Raw genomic sequence first — 19,904 nt, forward strand, 5'->3', positions numbered from 1 at the left:
AAATAAAAAAATAATTTAATTTAAATACAATACGTGTTGTGCGTGTACTTGGCGCCTGTTTTTACCTTTTTTTAAAAAGGTAAGTTTTTAGAGTATCACACACTTTATATTTTGTTCCTTAGAGTATCACACACTTTATATTTCTATACTACACTAGATCGCTAACTTAGGTAGTGGGGATGAAGCCACCAATTATCATTATCCGCATTACAAATGGCTCTGAACTTCCTGTCAACACCTATAATTTCGTATATTCTTAGTATAGAAATATGTCATTTACATCGCGTTATATTGTGTGTGTAAGAAACGTCAGTGGTGTAACGAAATAAACGTCAACGCTTTTTTAAGGCAACGGAGTCGACATAAAAAATGCCACAAATTTGTTTTTTAAAATCGTGTAAAAATAAATAAAGAATAAAAAGCACTCATGATAGGACTATTCTTCAAAATCTGATGCGGTTCCAAAAGTATGATCCAATCAGAAGTGATTATCTCTCAACCGTTGTGCAACCGTTGAGTTGTCCGAACGCACCCAAATACGTGGACTTTTGGTCCACGATTCTACATAGAAATCGATCTCGAAGGAGACATTTGACCAATCATATTCGAATAGTTTGGTCACAATCGTCCAATGCGATTGGTCAATTCTCTCTTCGTGCGATATTCACGGACCGATTTCCAAGCGCCGTCGTAGACCTAAAAAAACCTACGTCCTATATGCATGAAAAAAACGTGCCCTTCGCGCATGCGCGCGATAGTGTGCCACTGGCAGAGATGCCAGTTGCGGACGCTAACAGCATGCTCAGGGCTGTGTTCAGTTAAGCAAGATGGAACGAACTAATGGAGGAAATGCAGGAAATACAGGAATTGGAACTAATGAATTCCTGTATTTCCTGCATTTCCTCCATTAGTTCGTTCCATTTTGCTTAACTGAGCACAGCTCTGTGTTCAGTTAAGCAAAATGGAACGAACTAATGTAGGAAATGCAGGAAATATAGGAATTCATTAGTTCCAATTCCTGTATTTCCTGCATTTCCTCCATTAGTTCGTTCCATCTTGCTTAACTGAACACAGCCCAGCAAGTAGAGGAGATACACAGATGAAACGCACACAGGCGAACAGCCGTGTACGTGTGCGCTCAGCGCCTCGGCGAGTGGCTGCTCGCTTGTGTGCGTGTCCCCTCCCTCCACTTGCTGCTGCATGTTGCTGGCGTAGCGTCCGCATACTGGCATCTCTGGGCCTACTGGTTTCTTCCGAAATGGCCGAATGCCTTTGAAGAACGGCGAAGGACGTATTGATAAATTTATCACGTTCTTCTGGCATCGTGAGCATGGCAGAATATTTGGATTCTGAGGCCGACGTGAGTGAGGTGAGTATTATCGTAATTCTTCGTCTCTCTTTTTTTTTCCTTCTGCGATAGTTTTATTAATGTAACGCGCCGATAACTGATATCTCCGAGATTTTTGCTACGATACACGGAGTTCTGAAACGCGATCAAAATGCGTTACGTTTTCAGGGCGAAGAAGAGGAGTTCAGTCAAAATGAGAAACAAAAGAAGAAGCCGAAGACGGTGGAAGAGAGCGACGACGAGGAAGAAGGTAGGAAACGACTTGCATGTGCAATATTGAACCTTATGGTCTCTTTCCTGCGACATTCTTCGGTAAATACATGATCTTTAAAAAACGGCGCAATGCGAACTCTCTGGCTCTTTTCTCTTCGTAAATTTTAAAATAATTTGTTTTATAGGTTGTAGACCAGGTTGATCTAATTTTTTAATACTTTTATACGTAAAATATTTTTTTCCTATATTTTTTAAAAAATTGTTTCGCAATAAATTTGTAAGTATATTGCTTTGACCATTTATAATTTTTGGAAATGAAAAAATAAGAAATTAATAAATGTAAAAGTGTTAAATATATAAAGAATCTTGTAATATATTGTTAAATTTATAAATTTTTTATCTTTTTAATATTTTATTTAATAAATTTGTAAGTATATTGCTTTGACCATTTATAATTTTTGGAAATAAAAAAATAAGAAATTAATAAATGTAAAAGTGTTAAATAAAGAATCTTGTAATATATTGTTAAATTTATAAATTTTTTATCTTTTTAATATTTTATTTGAATGTTTTCGTCTTTTTAATGTTTTATTTGAACTTCTAAATATCACTAAAATATTTTATATTTTCTTTTGAATTAATGAATAAACAACTAACTATCTACTAAATCAACAATTATTTCATCAAACAGTAGATAACAATAGATAAGTAATTTCATCACACAGTAGATATGTATAGGTGTACTCATAATACATAGTAGCACATAGTCACAACCTCTGCCACACCCAGTGTCCACATACCATTTTGGAAGTATCGCGAATCTTCTTTCTTTTCTATATGGCTTTCTAGGGAAAAGACACAATATCATTTTGCAAGTATCTCGAATCTTGCTTTCTTCTTTTCTATATGACTTTCTAGGAAAAAAATGTAATAAATCAAAGTTGATTCAGAGAGATACAAATGTTTTTACGCATTATATATTTATTTTCCTTGTTAAATATAGAACAAAGTTAGAATGTTTTGTAGTTGTATACATCGATGTCAGTCTATGACAACGAATATACGCAGGAAGAACCTAGCTTTACCATTTTTTCCCCTTTTTTCTGTTTTATATTACATAAAGCAACAATAAGTATGAATGTAAAAACTTTTTTTGCAAACGTAAAATATCTAAATTTGTTTATAGTTTTATATCTATCCTATTTTCTTATATATTTTTATATCATTTTATATCACTTATTGTTAGTTGTTTGTAACATAAAAAGGTGATGAATTTTTAAAAATATATAAATATAAAATTTATAATACACATAAAATATTATATAGATGATGAGGAGCAGTTGCGGGAGGAATTGAAAGATCTGATAGACGACAATCCCATAGAGGAAAGTGAGGGCGAAGACAGCGATGGTTCTGACCATCATAAAAAGCGTAAAAAAAGTGACGATGAAGATTTTGATGATCGTTTGGAAGACGAGGATTATGATTTGATTGAGGAGAATTTAGGTGTCAAGCTTGAAAGAGTATGTTTTTTCACTCAAATCATGACATTCCACACTGAAACACTAAAAAGAAGAAGGCGTGTCAATAATATTTATTTGTTATAGAAACGTTTTAAACGTCTTCGAAGAATTCAAGATGAGGAATCGGAGGAGGAGCAGGAAAAAGAAGCTGACGAAGAAAGAGATGCTATTGCTAATGAGTTGTTTGAAGGATCTGGAGATGTAAGTTGTGCAAAACTAAATCAAGAGTACAAGTGTATTTGTTTCTGTTTAATATAATTTAGTTAAAATTTATGTGTGCACATGCAATATACAATATTGATATACAATAAGAATTGCAATTTGCACTTGTTCGTAGCTTCTCTTATTTATCGTCGAGAGTTCGATAACGCTTTAATATGTATCTTGCTAAAGAGCAATCTTTATCATTTTTGTTTCTACTGACATACATTGACATATATTTACATATACATATGCATGTAACATATACCACTGGCGTATTTAAACAAACACATGCGTGTGTGTGTGTACATATATATATATATATATATCACGTTTGCATTTGACCACATGCTTACTTATATTAGGAAAGAGATATTATTACGGTATGTATACTACGTTCATATCTTTGTTTTACATTTTGAATTTGTTTACGCATTATTACAACAGTTTGTTACTTTATGCTATTTTTAGGAGGACGAGAGGCGAAGCGAAAGAAGTCACAGGCCCGAAGCAGAAACTTTTGAAGAAGGTAGCGATGAAGGTGAATACACCGATGCCGATGATTTTATTGTTGATGATGATGGCAGACCTATTGCGGAGAAGAGGAAGAAGAAGAAATTGATATTTTCCGACGCGTACGTTGCGTTACACAATTTTATATTTATAGTATCCGTTTATTTTATTTTTTTTTATTTTTTTTTTTTTTACAGGTTTGTTGCTTTTAACTTAACGAATTTGTAATTTTTATGAAACAAGGTTTTTTCTCTTTTATTTAGAGCGTTGCAAGAAGCGCAGGATATTTTTGGAGTTGATTTTGATTACGACGAATTCGGCAAATATGGCGAGGAAGACTACGAAGAGGAGGAGGAGGAAGAGGAAGAAGATGAGTACTTGGACGAGGATGCCGATGCCGAACGTCCACGACGGCCTAAGAAGCAGCTGAAGAAAAAGACCACGAGGAAGAGTATCTTTGAAATTTACGAGCCTAGCGAATTGAAGCGTGGTCACTTCACTGATTTAGACAACGAAGTACGATGCGATCATTCAATTATTGATGTTGACAATAGTCAAGTTTATTACAGTATTATCACTTAACGACATACGCAACTTTTCATTGCAGATACGTACTACGGATATACCGGAAAGAATGCAATTAAGATCCGTGCCGGTTACGCCGGTTGCGGAAGGTTCCGACGAACTGGATCACGAGGCAGAATGGATATATCAACAAGCATTCTGCAAACCTACGATATCCGTTCAGGACGCTCATTTGAACGCTGAGGCTAAGGAACGGGCGCGTAAGGGACCGCAGACCATCGGCAAGATCAAGAAAGCTCTGGACTTTATGCGCAATCAGCATTTCGAAGTTCCCTTTATATCTTTCTACAGAAAGGAATACGTGCTACCCGAATTGAATATCAACGATCTGTGGAAGGTGTATAAGTTCGACGCTAAGTGGTGTCAGCTGCGCCAGCGGAAGGAGAATTTGCTCAAGCTGTTCGAAAAGATGCGCAACTATCAGCTAGATGAGATTATGAAGAACCCGGATGCACCGTTGCCAGAAAACTTGAGAGTGATAAAGGACGATGACATAGAGCGACTGAAGAACGTACAAACGAGCGAGGAACTCAACGACGTTTATCATCACTTTATGTTGTATTACAACAACGACATTCCGGCTATGCAGGAGGCCGTGCGCAAGAAGGAGAAAGAGGCGCGGCGCGAAGAGAGACTTCAGCGTCGCAAACAACAGATCGCTGAAGCGGAAGAGAACGGCGAGGATCCACCGGAAGAGGACGAAGAACTTGAAGAGGAAGAAGTTGACGAATTGAAACAGGCATCGAGAGGCGGTCCGTATTCGATCTGTCGCAAGGCCGGCCTGGACGGGCTAGCGAAGAAGTTTGGCCTAACGCCCGAGCACTATGCTGAAAATCTGCGTGACAATTATCAGCGTCACGAAGTGGATCAGGAAGCGACCGAACCTACGGCGATCGCGAACGAGTACATCAGTGCGCGTTTCAAAACCACGGAAGAAGTGCTGAAAGCAACTCAGCTAATGGTGGCAATTCAGTTGGCGCGCGAGCCGCTTGTGCGCAAATGCACGCGCGAGATGTACATGGAACGCGCCAAGATCTCAATAAAACCGACAAAGAAAGGTATCAAAGAGATTGATGAGAATCATCCGATCTACACGATGAAATATTTGAAAGACAAGCCGGTGCGCGATCTCGTGGGGGTGCAGTTTTTGAATCTAATGATCGCCGAGGAAGACAAGCTTATCGTAATTACCTTTAGCGACAGTATTGAGGGCAATACCAGCAGCAACTATGTCGACGAGATGAAGCAACTCTACTGCCGAGATGAGTTCAGTAAGCTCGTTCAGGACTGGAACGCGTTACGCGTGGGCAGTGTCGAGATAGCTCTCAATCGTATGGTGATACCTCACTTGAAAAAGGAATTGCGTACGAATTTGATCGCGGAGGCGAAGGAGTGCGTAATGCGAGCGTGCTGTCGCAAGATGTACAATTGGATCAAAGTCGCGCCGTACACTTGCGAATTTCCTGAGGAAGAGGATGAAGAATGGGACACTAGTAAGGGTTTGCGCGTCATGGGTTTGGCTTACGTGCCTGATTACTCTCAGGCAGCTTTTACCTGTTTAGTTGCGGCAGACGGTGAATGCACGGATTACTTGCGTTTGCCGCATTTGATGAAGCGCAAAAACAGTTATCGCGAAGACGAGAAGATATTGAAGGAGGCTGATCTTCTGGCGTTGAAGAATTTTATAGCCACCAAAAAGCCTCACGTGATTGTGGTAGCTGGCGAATCACGAGAGGCAATGATGATCGCAGCTGATATCAAGGAGTGCATTACCCATTTGGCAGAAGAGGAACAGTTCCCGAACATTCAGGTGGAAATCTGCGACAACGATTTGGCAAAGATCTACTCGAACAGTAACAAAGGCATTTCGGAATTTCGTGACTATCCAGAGCTGTTGCGCCAGGCTATCTCTTTGGCAAGGAGAATGCAAGATCCGCTCGTGGAATTCTCGCAGTTGTGTACGGCAGACGAGGAGATTCTATGTTTGAAATATCATACTTTGCAAGATCAGCTGCCCAAAGAAGAATTGCTGGAAAATCTGTATTTGGAATTCGTTAACCGCGTGAACGAAGTCGGCGTGGACGTAAACAAGGCAGTTCAACAGGCATATTGCGGTAATCTCGTTCAATTTGTATGCGGTCTGGGTCCACGAAAAGGTCAGGCGTTGATCAAAGTATTGAAGCAATCGAATCAACGATTAGAGAACAGAACGCAATTGGTTACCACATGTCATATGGGACCGAAGGTATTTATCAATAGTGCTGGTTTTATCAAGATCGACACCAACAGCTTGGGTGACAGCACTGAGGCGTATGTGGAAGTGCTCGACGGTTCACGCGTACATCCCGAGACTTACGAATGGGCTAGAAAGATGGCGGTCGATGCGTTAGAGTACGACGACGAGGATGCTAATCCTGCCGGTGCTCTTGAAGAAATTCTTGAATCGCCAGAACGTCTGAAAGACTTGGATCTTGATGCTTTCGCGGAAGAACTTGAGCGTCAAGGATTTGGCAACAAATGCGTTACTCTGTACGACATCAGAGCCGAGTTGAATAGCCGGTACAAAGATCTACGCGTACCGTATCAGTCACCGAGCGCGGAAAAACTGTTCGACGTCTTGACAAAAGAGACACCCGAGACTTTTTATGTTGGCAAGTTGGTGCTTGCCACTGTGGTTGGTATCAGTCACAGAAAACCACAAGGTGAACAACTAGATCAAGCAAATCCGGTACGTAACGAAGAGACCGGCCTGTGGCAATGTCCGTTTTGCTTGAAGAACGATTTTCCCGAATTGTCGGAAGTATGGAATCATTTCGACGCCGGTTCGTGTCCGGGCAAGGCAACCGGCGTGAGGCTGCGACTAGACAACGGTATATCGGGTTATATTCACATAAAAAATCTTTCCGATCGACACGTCGCGAATCCTTGCGAAAGAGTCGGTATGGGCCAGATCATCCATTGTCGCATTATTAAGATCGAGGTAGATCGTTTTAGTGTGGAGTGCACCAGCAAGAGCAGCGACCTTGCTGATAAAAATCACGAATGGAGGTGAGTAAATTACATAAACAAATAAATGGTGTAGCATAATAATGTTTATACAAAATTTATAATACTTTAGTCTAAAAATATTTTACATGTGTGTAACTTACTGTATATATAAATCATAATTTCGCACATCTTTTTAGACCACAACGAGATCCGTTTTACGACACCGAGGCTGAGCAGAGAGACATAAAAATAGAAGAAGACGCGAAGAAAGCAAAACAGCGGCAGATTTACGTGAAGCGTGTGATTGTCCATCCATCGTTCCATAACATCAGTTTCGCCGAAACTGTGAAACTCATGCAGACTATGAAGCAGGGCGAAGCGATAGTGAGACCGAGCAGTAAAGGTGCCGATCACTTGACAGTCACCTGGAAAGTGACCGATGACATTTTACAGCACATTGATGTTCGTGAGGAGGGCAAAGAAAACGCTTTCTCATTGGGACAGAGTTTGTGGATTGGTAACGAAGAGTTCGAAGATTTGGACGAAATTATCGCTCGACACGTCAATCCCATGGCTGCTTATGCTTCCGAATTACTGGACTTCAAGTACTATAAACCTCAAGTAGAGGGAATTAGAGATAAAGCAGAAGAGATATTGAAAGAGCAGAAGAAGGAGAATCCGAGTGGAATTCCTTATATAATATCAGCAGCTAAGGTAATAAACGCATAAACGATGATTGTTTCAAGCATCGTGTGGCAAATTCAAGAAATTTTTTTGTATTTGATTTTTTTTCTGAATTTAAGAATTGCACTAAGTTGTTTTTTTTGTTTACAGACTTATCCAGGAAAATTCTTGTTGTCGTATCTACCTCGTACTCGCTGTCGCCACGAGTACATTACCGTGACATCTGAAGGTTTTAAATTCCGAGGACAAATATTCGGCAGAGTAAGTGATATGCTACGATGGTTCAAAGAACATTTCAGAGATCCAGTTCCTGGACAATCTACTCCTAGCACGCCTCGTGGCGCAATGACTTCTAGAACGCCTTACGCCACACCAGGAGCAATCAGTGGTAAGTCTACGTTATCATCATTATCACAAAGAAGAAAAAAAATATAATGATTATTTTAATCAATTCTATTTTTAGGAATGAATCAAGAAGCGATACAGCGAGTTGCGCAGAATCTTCCACACCATATGCTTCACTCGTTGTCTCAAGTGGCGAATCAGACACCACATCACTATCCACCACATACACCGGGAACAGCTGGAGCTGGCGGTTACGGTGGAGTACACACGTATCCAAACACGCCGTACACACCATCTGGCCAAACTCCATTTATGACTCCGTATCAGACGCCGCATCATACGCCACATCACGGTCAGCCTACTCCCAGATACGGTCAACAAACTCCTAGTCATCAGGGAGGTTTCATGCATCCGCCGCCGCCTTCGATGACTCCTGGCCATCACAGATCCGCTCACAGACCCACGCCACCTATGTCAACTCCTTCCGGCGATCCGACGGATTGGAAGAAAGCAGCCGAAGCGTGGGCAGCACGATTAAAGGGTGGTCCTCGAGTTTCGTGAGTATCGTTTTTTTTTTTTTTTGTATGTTTAGCAATATTTGATTATAATCAATGGTTGAATATGCTTTAGTGGTTCGACACCCAAGTATGAAGAATCCAGAAGAACCCCACGTAGCTATGATGAATCGGTCGGTAGAGTGACACCTTCTGGAAGGAGTAGGCCGTCCTCCACAAGGAATCCGCCATATAAGTCACCACGGGGTACTCCACATACGAATTCTAGTCCGCGGAGTATGTCTCTAAGCGGAGATGGTACTCCTCTCTACGACGAGAGCTAACGGAATTGCCGTCGTACGTTTGTGTATAGTATAAATAAATATATATATATACATATATATATATACAGGGTGGGGCACTAACTCTGTCCACCTAGAATATCTCCGCTATTTTTAGAGATATGAAAATATTGCAATTACAAAAGTTGTATGGTATCAAGAGAGCTATAAGATGCTACTAATAATTTTTTCGTGAGTGGAGGCGCTTCGGAGATTTCAAGGTCACCTCTATTTTTTTAAACGGCATGCTATACTTTTTTATCCCTAGTGCAATAGCAAATATTCAAACAACTTCAACGACCTATAACGCAAGATCATTCGGTCATTAAATAAAAGAGTAAAATGATTCTTACGTCATGAGAGGTGCTCGAAATGATGTCCGTTTACATCGATGCAACGCTGCGAACGTTGCTCTTCCGCAATATTCTGTCATTTTCCAGATTTCTTTGGTTCAATTTTTCTATTTCATTTTTCCAATTTGTTATTTGTAGTTTTTATTTCATTTTTCATTTTTCTAAAACCTGCCTGGGTTTCCGGCAACATCTTCCTATCCTCCACAGCTCTATCCAATCTGTTCCTTATCAATTCCGCGTAAATCTCGTATGCAGTGCATAGCAGCGAAATGCCTCTATAATTTTTAGCCATATTATGGTCACCTCTTTTGTATATAGGAACCACAATACTTGTCCTCCACTCCTCCGGGATTCTTCTTTTCTTCCACACTTTTCCTACCATTTCCAATATACCTTTCTTGACTGCCTCTCCTCCCAATCTCCACGCCTCCATAGGTATTCCCCGTCCACCCCTGCAGCTTTTTTCCATTTCATTCTTCTTACCACCTCTATTATCTCTTCTTCCTTTACATCCTCTATCAGGCTCTCCTCTCCTATGTGTGGACCTCTTTGACCCTCACTCGTATCCTTGTTTTCCTCTTCTACCTCACCCAACTCTTCTCCCCCTAACAGGTCCATAAAATATCTTCTCCATTCTTCACTATCTATATTAGTTTCTCAAAAAGAGAACTATTCAAAGTGCACAAACTTGATTTATTCAATCAGAGAAAGCTGATTATCATACCTTATAAATTAGTTCGTTTCAATGTGTTCAGTTTCTTTGTTGATGTTGTTCCACTCCGTTTAGATCTTGTTTCACAAACAAAACTTTCTCAAATATTACTTTTCCAACAAGCAAAACTCGGACATTTCTTGTCTCGCGATCACTTGGAGTTTATAAAAAAAAAAACCAAAAATATTCGAAAGACACGTCGAACATTGTTCATTTCATTGCACACGATTTTTATTTGATTATTTTATTGTATTAATACTTTGCCGAGTCATTCGCCCGGCGTGAAGTCCTTAAAAAAACCGAGACGACATCGATTGATCAATACTTGTGATGCTCGTCAGAAAAATTAACAGAAAAATAACATTTACAATATTTAACTTTTTGTCATATTTAATTTAAAACATTTTAATGTTGTTAGTGTGAAAGGCGCTAATTATTAATTTCAGCTTATGCAATTCCTAATCTATCTAATTTTTTGTGTCGATAACAACTAGTGTTATCGGGCGATTTGAATGCGCAAGAGCGTTGCGCCACTTTCTTAGTTTTGTCGTAATTTTGTCAACATTTTCTAGTGTTATTTTATGTTCTGTTAATGTGGTTTTGCACTTCTCTCAGTTTCTAACGTCAGTTTCTATTTCATTTTTCAGAAATTTTCTTTGGTTCAATTTTTCTATTTCATTTTTCCAATTTGTTATTTGAAGTCACTTGTCGTTGATGTTCAACTTCTCTTAACCAGTGCGGATTCTCAACCGACCAATAATGCATATTATGCAAGTAATGCATATTATGCAATATTAAGAAGTGCACGTGCTTCAGGAATTCAACGTTTGCAGCGTTGCATCGATGTAAACGGACATCATTTCGAGCACCACTCATGACGTAAGAATCATTTTACTCTTTTATTTAATGACCGAATGATCTTGTGTTATAGGTCGTTGAAATTGTTTGAATATTNGCTATTGCACTAGGGATAAAAAAAGTATAGCATGCCATTTAAAAAAATAGAGGTGACCTTGAAATCTCCGAAGCGCCTCTACCCACGAAAAAATTATTAGTAGCATCTTATAGCTCTCTTGATACCATACAACTTTTGTAATTGCAATATTTTCATATCTCTAAAAATAGCGGAGATATTCTAGGTAGACAGAGTTAGTGCCCCACCCTGTATATAGGAAAAAAGAGCAAGATGTGAAATAAATCGCGAAATAGAAATAAAAAGGACCAGTTTCTATATTTATCTTGTCAATAATATTATCTGTCGGAAATAAATAAAATTAGGTAGTAAAATGGAAAATGGGATGTTGATTTCTCAAAATTAGAAAACAAGATGAAAAATAGGAATATATAGTAAGACCACTGATGTACGTATGTCAAAGAAGAAAAAACATGAGTTTAATTAACAGAAAAATTTATTACATAAAATTGGAGATACACATTTTATTTTGATTGAAACTAAAATGGTTTTATATTAACAATGTGTCTAGTTGCCACTAATTACTTAACATCTTCGAGACATGTTTTAATTTAGTGGAAAATAGTAGCGCGATTGGAAACATTTATTAATTTTTAACGTTATGAAAGCATTTTTTATAAATTAATTTCACAATTAAGTAGAATGAATGTGTATATATTTCCAGTTTTATATATAATAAATTCTATAAATTAAACTGGTCACGTTTTACGACAGAGTAAGTCAAAAATAATAGCAGCAGTAACTGCATACATATAAATTATATAGTAACTGATCCATTTTACTTCACGCGGTTTATTTCATTCCGTCTTTTCTTTATACGTTTACAGGGTATCTCAAAATCACTGCGGATTCTTTTAATAATAGATCTTACAGCTGATTTAAAATCAATTGGTTTCTTCGCAAAATAGACAGCTTATTAGTAATTTTGAAATTGCACATCATACATATATCTATTATGTATTTGGCTCACCGGTGCTTAAATTCATAAAGAGCAGTCTTTTTCTCAGTTATGCAACTTTGAAATTATACCGATTGTTCTATTTCTTTTTAAAAAAGAAACAATTGCCCATTAATCTAAAAAACTTCTCTATCGTCGTGTCGTATTATGTGTTGGATTTGGGATCTCTTGTAATATATAATATAGTGTATATAATTTTATATACTATATATATATCACACAATATAGTATATAAAACAATATAACAATATTTATATTAGTTACATAGATTATCTGCATGTGTATATCATATATTGTGCTTCCTATTTTTTTTTTTTTGTACGCGAAGTTTTATTTATGTTTAGAAGAAAGAAATGACGTTAATTGAGAGATCGTCATATCATGTAAATTGTTGTGGCGCACTATGCAATCGTCTTTTCGCGGACACAAAATCTGCTCCTCTTCGCGATTATCTTTTACAATGTATATAAAAAAGTTATATATATAGAAAATCTACACTCAATGTTATATTTGATTATTTTTTTGATTTTTTACTCATCTTGACGACACCAATAAAAAATATATAAAAATAATATGAAACTGCCACTTTGATTACAGAAGAATTAATTTATATTTTTTTCTTTTTTTTGTAATAATAAATTTGTTTTGAATTCACAAAACTTTTAAGAAATTAAAAAATTATTTAAAAAACCAATGTTATTACAATCAAGTAAAGTTACAACATCGTTTTGAGATACAATAGTGACATGGTAGAGTATCAAGGTAATCATAAATAAAAAAAATCATACTCAAAGGGGCAGTTGACACATTTTTCGTAGGTGTCGTCGACATGTTTGCAGTACGTACACATATAGAAAAAAAACTGAGTGCTATAAACTCATCATAATAGCAGTAGGTACAAGTGCGTTTCACAAATGTGAATATAATGCATGCCCCTATGTACACTAGGATATAATAAAGCTTTCCGAAGGGAAGACACGGTACTTTTCTTTTCCATGTACGTTTTTTTCTCTTTTTGACGCGTTTTCTCTCCAATTACTACCTAGCACACGAGCAGTTACTCGATGCGGACACGATGCTTTACGGTCTTTTTTCCGGAAAATTTTATTACACTCTAGCGTATACTCTAACAGTCTTTATACACACAATTTTTCTTTTTTTTAACAAAAACACCTATATATTAAAATTTTTTTATACGATACGTGTTATTTGAAAAAAATCTCTACTCACTTCAATTTATGAACTCTATTCAACATTTTTATTTATAGAAATAGAGATTTTTTTGTACAAAATATAAAAAATAACTATATACGTGAATCTGTATCGACTATATGTGACACTTAGTTAAATACGCATCCTCTGATGAATTTTTTCTTGTATCCTGACTTAGGGTAGGCGGTATTTCTTATATACAATTTATACAGTTGTTAAAATAGTAAAATAAACACATTGGCAATTTATTTGTAAATTTTATTTATTTACAACTTTGCTTTTTCCTCTCACTTTTTGAATATGTAAATCACAATAATAACTGAATTAAATATGTTGTCGTAAAAAAAAGCTTGGAACGAGATTCATCTTTCTCATATTCTTTTAACTTTTTAAAGATCAGGTAAATATACATCCAAACATAAAGATTAGACTAAACAGTAGACTAAACGGTAGACTAAAGTAAGAAAATATTTTTACTTGCAACAATATAACTTACAACAGTACAGTATATTGTATATAATATAAATAATAGTATAGGAGTACAACGAGAATATACATGTAGAAAAATAAACATTTCTTTTATGAGTATCTGTTATTATAAATACTACGTATTAATACTACAAAAATAAATGTTTGATATCACACCTGAGATTACACGATCGATGCTTGATCCTCCGATAAAAAATCTTCGGACAACTGAACATTTTTGTAATAAACACACGTTACTTCGTAACCAGATTTTCTCGTTGGTGAAACTTTGCCATGACTAAAATCAATAAAGGAAATCACGTAAAACATTGCATCGGTCAAAGCGATATAAATATCGTTTAAATAAAAGAAGTGGAAATTACGTGGAATTTCGTGCTGCCTACCGTACGGTACTGCTTGAGGATGTCTGTTTATTCTGTCGAGTTTTGATACTTGTTTGTACTCGTGAGAGCGCATTTGCATTTATGCCAGATCGAGAACTGCGCGCTCGCTGCAAAACAATAAAATTACAATAAATAAGTATTCACAAAAATTAGTTTTTACTTATATGTATGAAAAAAAAAATGGCTCAAAGTTTAAACCTTTAGCGGTGATTCTTGTTCTTCTTCGCTGGAAGTAGATATCGAATACGTCAATTGTCGCATTATTCGTTGTTTACCATTAATCGCGGATCTCCTCGTATTATTTTTTCTTTTAGAAGTAGTAGAAGAAGTATTTGTTTTGCCGGAAGATTGTGGTTTTCCACTGATGACTGTCTGCGTATTGAAATAATATAATTCGTACAAAGTTCAATTTGCTAATAAATATATATATATAAATATTTATATGTAATCATTTATATATATATATAAACTTACTGGATCTTTCTTTATGTCAGAGACTGTATTTGATTTAGGCGAAACTTGCTGCCTATTAACATCTTGTTTTTTTGTTGGTTTTTTTAATTCCGCTCTTGATTTCTCCTTTTCCTCAATACTCTAAGTAATTTGCAGAGCATAAAAAAAAACGCACATATAAAAATGAAAACGTCAAAAAAAATTATTTTAAGATTCATTCTTAATTATTTTATAATAAATTTACCGATGCCGTTTTTGATCTCTCACTCAGCGAAACTAACGAGTCATTTGAATTGCCTGGATTATAAACTAGGTTATTATCTTTTAACGATATTCGTTCGCCTACGCAGAAAATTACACAGTAAATAAAAACACTATTGCTTCTTTCTGGTATATATATATAAATATGAAATTTATTAAATTTATTTACCGCACTATTTATTCTATCTTATTTTTTTGCTTTAATATTTTATTTCTACTATATTACAATCCGTTTACTTATAATTTACCTGTCCAGTAACTTAACGGTGGTAAGAGTTTACGGCCTCGTGAACTAACAGCGGTATTCAATAAATCCACCGAAGTTTCGTGAAATGTTTCGGTGGTAACTTTCTGCATGTTATCTGGAAATGGAGTATATATGTGAATGCTCAACATACGAAGAACGCAATATGTTTTTCAACATATCTATTAGAAATAAGAAAAACTTTTGAAAAATTCGTGTACCATTTAGTAACATTTTCCACGTCAAACAAAATTCTTCGATTTTGTTAGGACATCCGTTACGACATAGTCTCGCGAGTTCTTTGGGAAAATCTAAATACAAGCGAGAGAGAGAGCAAAATTTATTAACCGATGAACATTTATCGTATAGTATTATTTTTGCTAGATTTTTTTAATACTGTACTGTGCTTGCTGTCGTTGAAAGAACCATAGAGTTCATAAAATTGATGATCCACCGTTTCGATCAGTTTTGCTGACAATCGTTTTAGCACAACGCCAGTCGAAAACTTCCTGTGTACAACGTGATCAGCCTCGCTGTTAAAAAAAAAAAAAAGTACTTTAATATTGCTGAATTATAAAGTAAATTAAAAAGAGCAAAATAATGTTCAATAATAATTATCACCGCATTAAGTATTCTGCTTATATATATATATATCGAACTAACTTGAGCAGTTTTCCTTCGAAAATCAAGCCCAACTCATGTTTTGATTGCGGGTGACATATTACTTTGGGCAGCCATGCAGTGAGCTTTTTAGTGTTGCGAGGTCCGGTTTCAACATTTTTGGAGATTTCATTTTGATTTTTTATCGATCTCATCGAAGAAATGGAATTTATACCGTTCGTTTCTTTTTTTTTATTTGTCGAATATCCATCTTGATTTGTCACCGACTTTGTTGAATTCGTACTTGTTTCTTTTTTGTCACTAGTTATCGAACGAATCTCTTTTCTACCGTCGTTTGTCGTTTTAGAGCGAATATTATTTGTAGATACGGTTGGCGGTATAGATATCTTCTTGGGACTTGTTTCTGTCGATCGAATATTCGCACATTGTTTATCTCGGTCGTCTACGAACATACTCACGTCCGAATTATGATCAGATTTCGAACTTGTGTTGCATATTTTTAAGTTTAAATTTACCGGTACCGAACTGATTATGGTAGGTTTTAACTTTTTCGCAACAGTTTCATCGTTTGTTTCTACAGCAAGTTCCGTATGTGATTTTCGAGAGAAGCGAGAAGATTTAAGAAGATTATTTTTGTTTTCAGTATTTACACTTTCTTGATCCGAACTAACGCGCGATACCAATGTCGCACTTCTAATTGGTTTTTTCATATAAGTGTCTACATTCACAGCATCGAGATCAGATTTGTCGGTCTGATAGTCGATATCCGGAATAAACTGCGCATTTTTTTTAACTTTGTGCGAAGATTTTGGTTCTTCTTGTACAAAAATAAACTCGTTACTTCTTCGTACTTGGAACGGATTGTAACATTGCACATCTTCTGTGTGCTTTTCAGGTTTGTTTTTTCTATATGTATCAATCACATTTTTCCCAACATTTTCTTGACGATTGGAGAAAATTGTTTGTTTTTGCCTTGTTTCTTGCTGTTTGTGAACAAGTTCCGTTTCGTGATCTCTTCTCATATCGATAACTTCTATTTCATCTTCTGTGACACTAACGCAAGATTCGGAAACCAAATCTTGTTTAGAGTTATTAAATAAAGTTCGAACAGACCTCCATCTCAAATTTTCGGTGTCGCTCTGCGCATTTGCCGCGTTCTTTTGAAGATCCGTATAAACTTTTCTCTTCCTCTCTCTGCGTTTGTAAGTTTTTCCAAGTGATTCTTTAGTTTTTAAAACTTGTTCAAACGATACTTTAGGTACACCCAAATACATGCTTTCTGATTGATCTGAGTTGTCATTATTGTCGTATTCTGGTTCGTTTGATGAATAATTTGACGTGTGAATAATTTGATTTTCGTAGTCGTTAGAATATCTACAATTTTTCTGTTCCGTCAGTTTATTTTCACACTTATCAATATTTGCTCGGTTGTCATTTCGCATTAAACTCTGCTGTAATATCACTTCTGACTTGGATGTATCGCAACTTGCCGAGACTACCGAGTTCTCATCACAATTTGACTTCGTTCTATAAGTCGTTATAAAATCCAAATTATCTAATACTTCAAGAACTTTATTAACATAGACGGGAGAACAATTTTTATGTTCCAGATTGTTAATAATAATATTCATCTGGTCTTCTTGAAGAAAATTTTTTAAATAACGTATTTTTCTAATGACAAATTCAGATGAAAAATTCGGATTCAATTGATTATCACTTCCGATATCAACTAAATTTGTTTGTGCAACGGAAACTTCTTTTTCTTTGAATTCGGAAATGGGCTTTGAAACTACAGAAGTGTTTCTGTTGCTTTGTTGATAATGATCGGAGTGGTTATGATACTGTTTTTTTTCTTCTGGCGATTTATTAATCGACTTTTCAAGTATTCTGGTACATTCTGCAGATTTGTAACGTTCTGCTGTAGAAACAACTTTGTTTTTATTTTTGCATGCGTAAGCGAAATCTGTAACTTCACTTATTAAATCGTCATCACTGTCAGTAATGGGAGTAGGCCAGTGAAATGTCACAGGACATCCTTGAGTGAAGTACATTCTCCAAACCTGATAAACGTTCTCCCAATCATCAGGAAAGCCATTGTAAAATTTTCCACGAATGTAATCTGGTAAATCTGTGTAAAAAGTAAAGGAATGTACAATACTGATATAAAACATAAACTTATATCTCATTATAGCTCATAAATTTATATATACCATTTCTTTCATCAACAATATTTCCTTCAAGATGATATTTGTATTTGAATTTGGATTCAACACATTTGGTATTGTATCTTCTTATAATAGGTTTGCTATATACACGACTTCCACTGGTATGAACAAAATAAATATTAAGATTTAGAAGAAAACTAATAATAAATATTATATGCAGAATATATTTTGTAGCACTCACCATTTTAATGTTCCTTTGATTCTTAATTCAAGCTGCTTGTCCAACATAACTTTCCAATTTGAAAACACTCTATCGGTATTCAAGTGCTCCTTATCACTATTTGTACCAGAAGACATCCCAGTAAAAGTGCTCTTTGAAGGAAAAGTATTTGCAGCAGAAGACTGAACAGAACTATCAAGTATGACGGGTGCTGTATTTTCACAATTTGACAATGTATTCATTGGCTTTTTAGAGCCATGACAAACCACAGGTGTTTCTGGTGGTGGCATAATAAGTCTATCAATGTCATTTTTGTGCTTAACGTCATATTGTTTAACACTAGAAGTGACTATTTGTTTTTGATTAGTGTTATAAAAACTTGGTTTTTTCAAAAGTAAATTCTTTAAATTGTTGCTGGAAGCCAAGACGTCACTCTTCAAAGAAGGTGGACACCAAGTTGTGCAACTTGAATTAAATGCATCTCCATCGATGGATGAAAGACCAGGTAGGGACATACGTGTATCAGTTTCTTCCTCAGACATCTTTCTGCGGTTTGTTTTCAACATTGCCAGTTTCAAGGAACGTTTTAGCTTCTGGAATCGCTCATCCACTTCAAGATCTCCAAATGTGGTCTGTCAAAAAATTTATTTGTGATTTTCTTTAGCTTATAAAAAAATAAAATTAAACTGCTGCGTTGATAACTGAATAACACACAAACACTATAACTAATGATTTTTCGTATCATTTAAATTTGTATTTATATACCTCAGCTTTGCTACTATGATCCATTTGAGTGTGTATTCACTCTGGGAGAGGTGTATTCACTCTGGGAGAGGTTATAATTCCGCCTGTAAAAATTCACAATTTTGCATTCCACTTCAAAACAAACTGAAAGTATGAAAAATCGTTGCGATCAATCATCCGAACGCAAAGCATATCGCGTGCGAAATACTCACAATATTATTCTTCTTTCTTGTTCGAATAAAAGTACGACGCAATTAACAAAGCTTTCAAGTTTCAAACGTACAAATTGCGTTTCCGTTGTTGCGATCGAAGTCGATGAAATAGTCGATAAAATGTAATTAATCGATATATCGCAATTGTCGAAATATGCAATAATAACGGCCGCGTTCCGAAATTTACTGTCAGGGCGATGTTCCCATTGAGCGGAAATCTATAGCGGAACGGAATGTGCGGAACCAGCTCGACCAATCGTAACCACAGAAAAAGCGAAGGAAAGAAAACGGAATGGCTATGATTGGTCGAGCTGGTTCCGCACATTCCGTTCCGCTATATATTTCCGCTCAATGGGACGTCGCCCTCAGTTGTCGGTACCGAAAATCTATAGGGCGTGTTACGCGAAGTATAGATTTTTAGTACGTGAGCAAATGGGTGCGTTCAGAGACAACCGAGACAACTCAACGGTTGCACAACGGTTGAGAGATAATCACTTCCGATTGGATCGTACTTTTGGAACCGAAAGCAGATTTGGAAGAATAGTCCTGTCATAAGTGATGATACTCTCAACCGTTGAGTTGTCCGAACGCACCCGATATATATCGGAACGCGCGCAGCCACGGGTCGTATTGAAGTATGCCGCGGCAAATGACGGAACTGTGTTCAAA

At 36.4% G+C, this 19,904-nt stretch overlaps 2 protein-coding genes across 3 annotated transcripts; one reads left to right on the plus strand and one right to left on the minus strand.

Moving 5' to 3' along the window:
* Positions 1-1,179: 1,179 nt before the first annotated feature.
* On the plus strand, positions 1,180-13,691 carry LOC109859498 (transcription elongation factor SPT6). Its single transcript, XM_020437813.1, has 11 exons — positions 1,180-1,369; positions 1,517-1,598; positions 2,888-3,084; positions 3,169-3,285; positions 3,757-3,920; positions 4,062-4,314; positions 4,406-7,431; positions 7,569-8,085; positions 8,206-8,443; positions 8,519-8,957; positions 9,031-13,691. The coding sequence occupies exons 1-11, from the start codon at positions 1,331-1,333 to the stop codon at positions 9,236-9,238; spliced, it is 5,280 nt and encodes a 1,759-aa protein (XP_020293402.1). The 5' UTR covers positions 1,180-1,330; the 3' UTR covers positions 9,239-13,691.
* LOC109859499 lies at positions 12,537-19,142 on the minus strand. 2 transcript variants are annotated; one of them, XM_020437814.1, is made up of 12 exons: positions 19,045-19,142; positions 18,301-18,911; positions 18,105-18,217; positions 15,937-18,022; positions 15,676-15,806; positions 15,495-15,584; positions 15,278-15,391; positions 15,013-15,110; positions 14,790-14,909; positions 14,514-14,687; positions 14,316-14,422; positions 12,537-14,209 (listed from the first exon to the last, which is right to left on the minus strand). In XM_020437814.1, the coding sequence occupies exons 1-12, from the start codon at positions 19,066-19,068 to the stop codon at positions 14,095-14,097; spliced, it is 3,783 nt and encodes a 1,260-aa protein (XP_020293403.1). In that variant the 5' UTR covers positions 19,069-19,142; the 3' UTR covers positions 12,537-14,094. The 2 variants fall into 2 exon arrangements, with proteins under 2 accessions (XP_020293403.1, XP_020293404.1); XM_020437815.1 differs by having other exon boundaries at positions 14,119-14,209; positions 14,295-14,422.
* Between the last annotated feature and the right edge of the window lie 762 nt (positions 19,143-19,904).

This window comes from Pseudomyrmex gracilis, unplaced genomic scaffold, assembly GCF_002006095.1.
Source record: "Pseudomyrmex gracilis isolate BER0280 unplaced genomic scaffold, ASM200609v1 scaffold_264, whole genome shotgun sequence".
Lineage (NCBI taxonomy): Eukaryota > Metazoa > Arthropoda > Insecta > Hymenoptera > Formicidae > Pseudomyrmex > Pseudomyrmex gracilis.

Bases quoted from the DNA above. Each gene is read 5' to 3' on its own strand.
- LOC109859498 (XM_020437813.1), top strand. From the start codon at position 1,331: ATGGCAGAATATTTGGATTCTGAGGCCGACGTGAGTGAG. The intron at 1,370-1,516 runs GTGAGTATTATC...TTACGTTTTCAG, and splicing joins CTGAGGCCGACGTGAGTGAG to GGCGAAGAAGAGGAGTTCAG. The intron at 3,921-4,061 runs GTACGTTGCGTT...TCTTTTATTTAG, and splicing joins AAATTGATATTTTCCGACGC to AGCGTTGCAAGAAGCGCAGG.
- LOC109859499 (XM_020437814.1), bottom strand. From the start codon at position 19,068: ATGGATCATAGTAGCAAAGCTGAG. The intron at 15,807-15,936 runs GTTAGTTCGATA...TTTTTTTAACAG, and splicing joins TTCGAAGGAAAACTGCTCAA to CGAGGCTGATCACGTTGTAC. The intron at 14,910-15,012 runs GTAAATTTATTA...CAAATTACTTAG, and splicing joins AGAGATCAAAAACGGCATCG to AGTATTGAGGAAAAGGAGAA.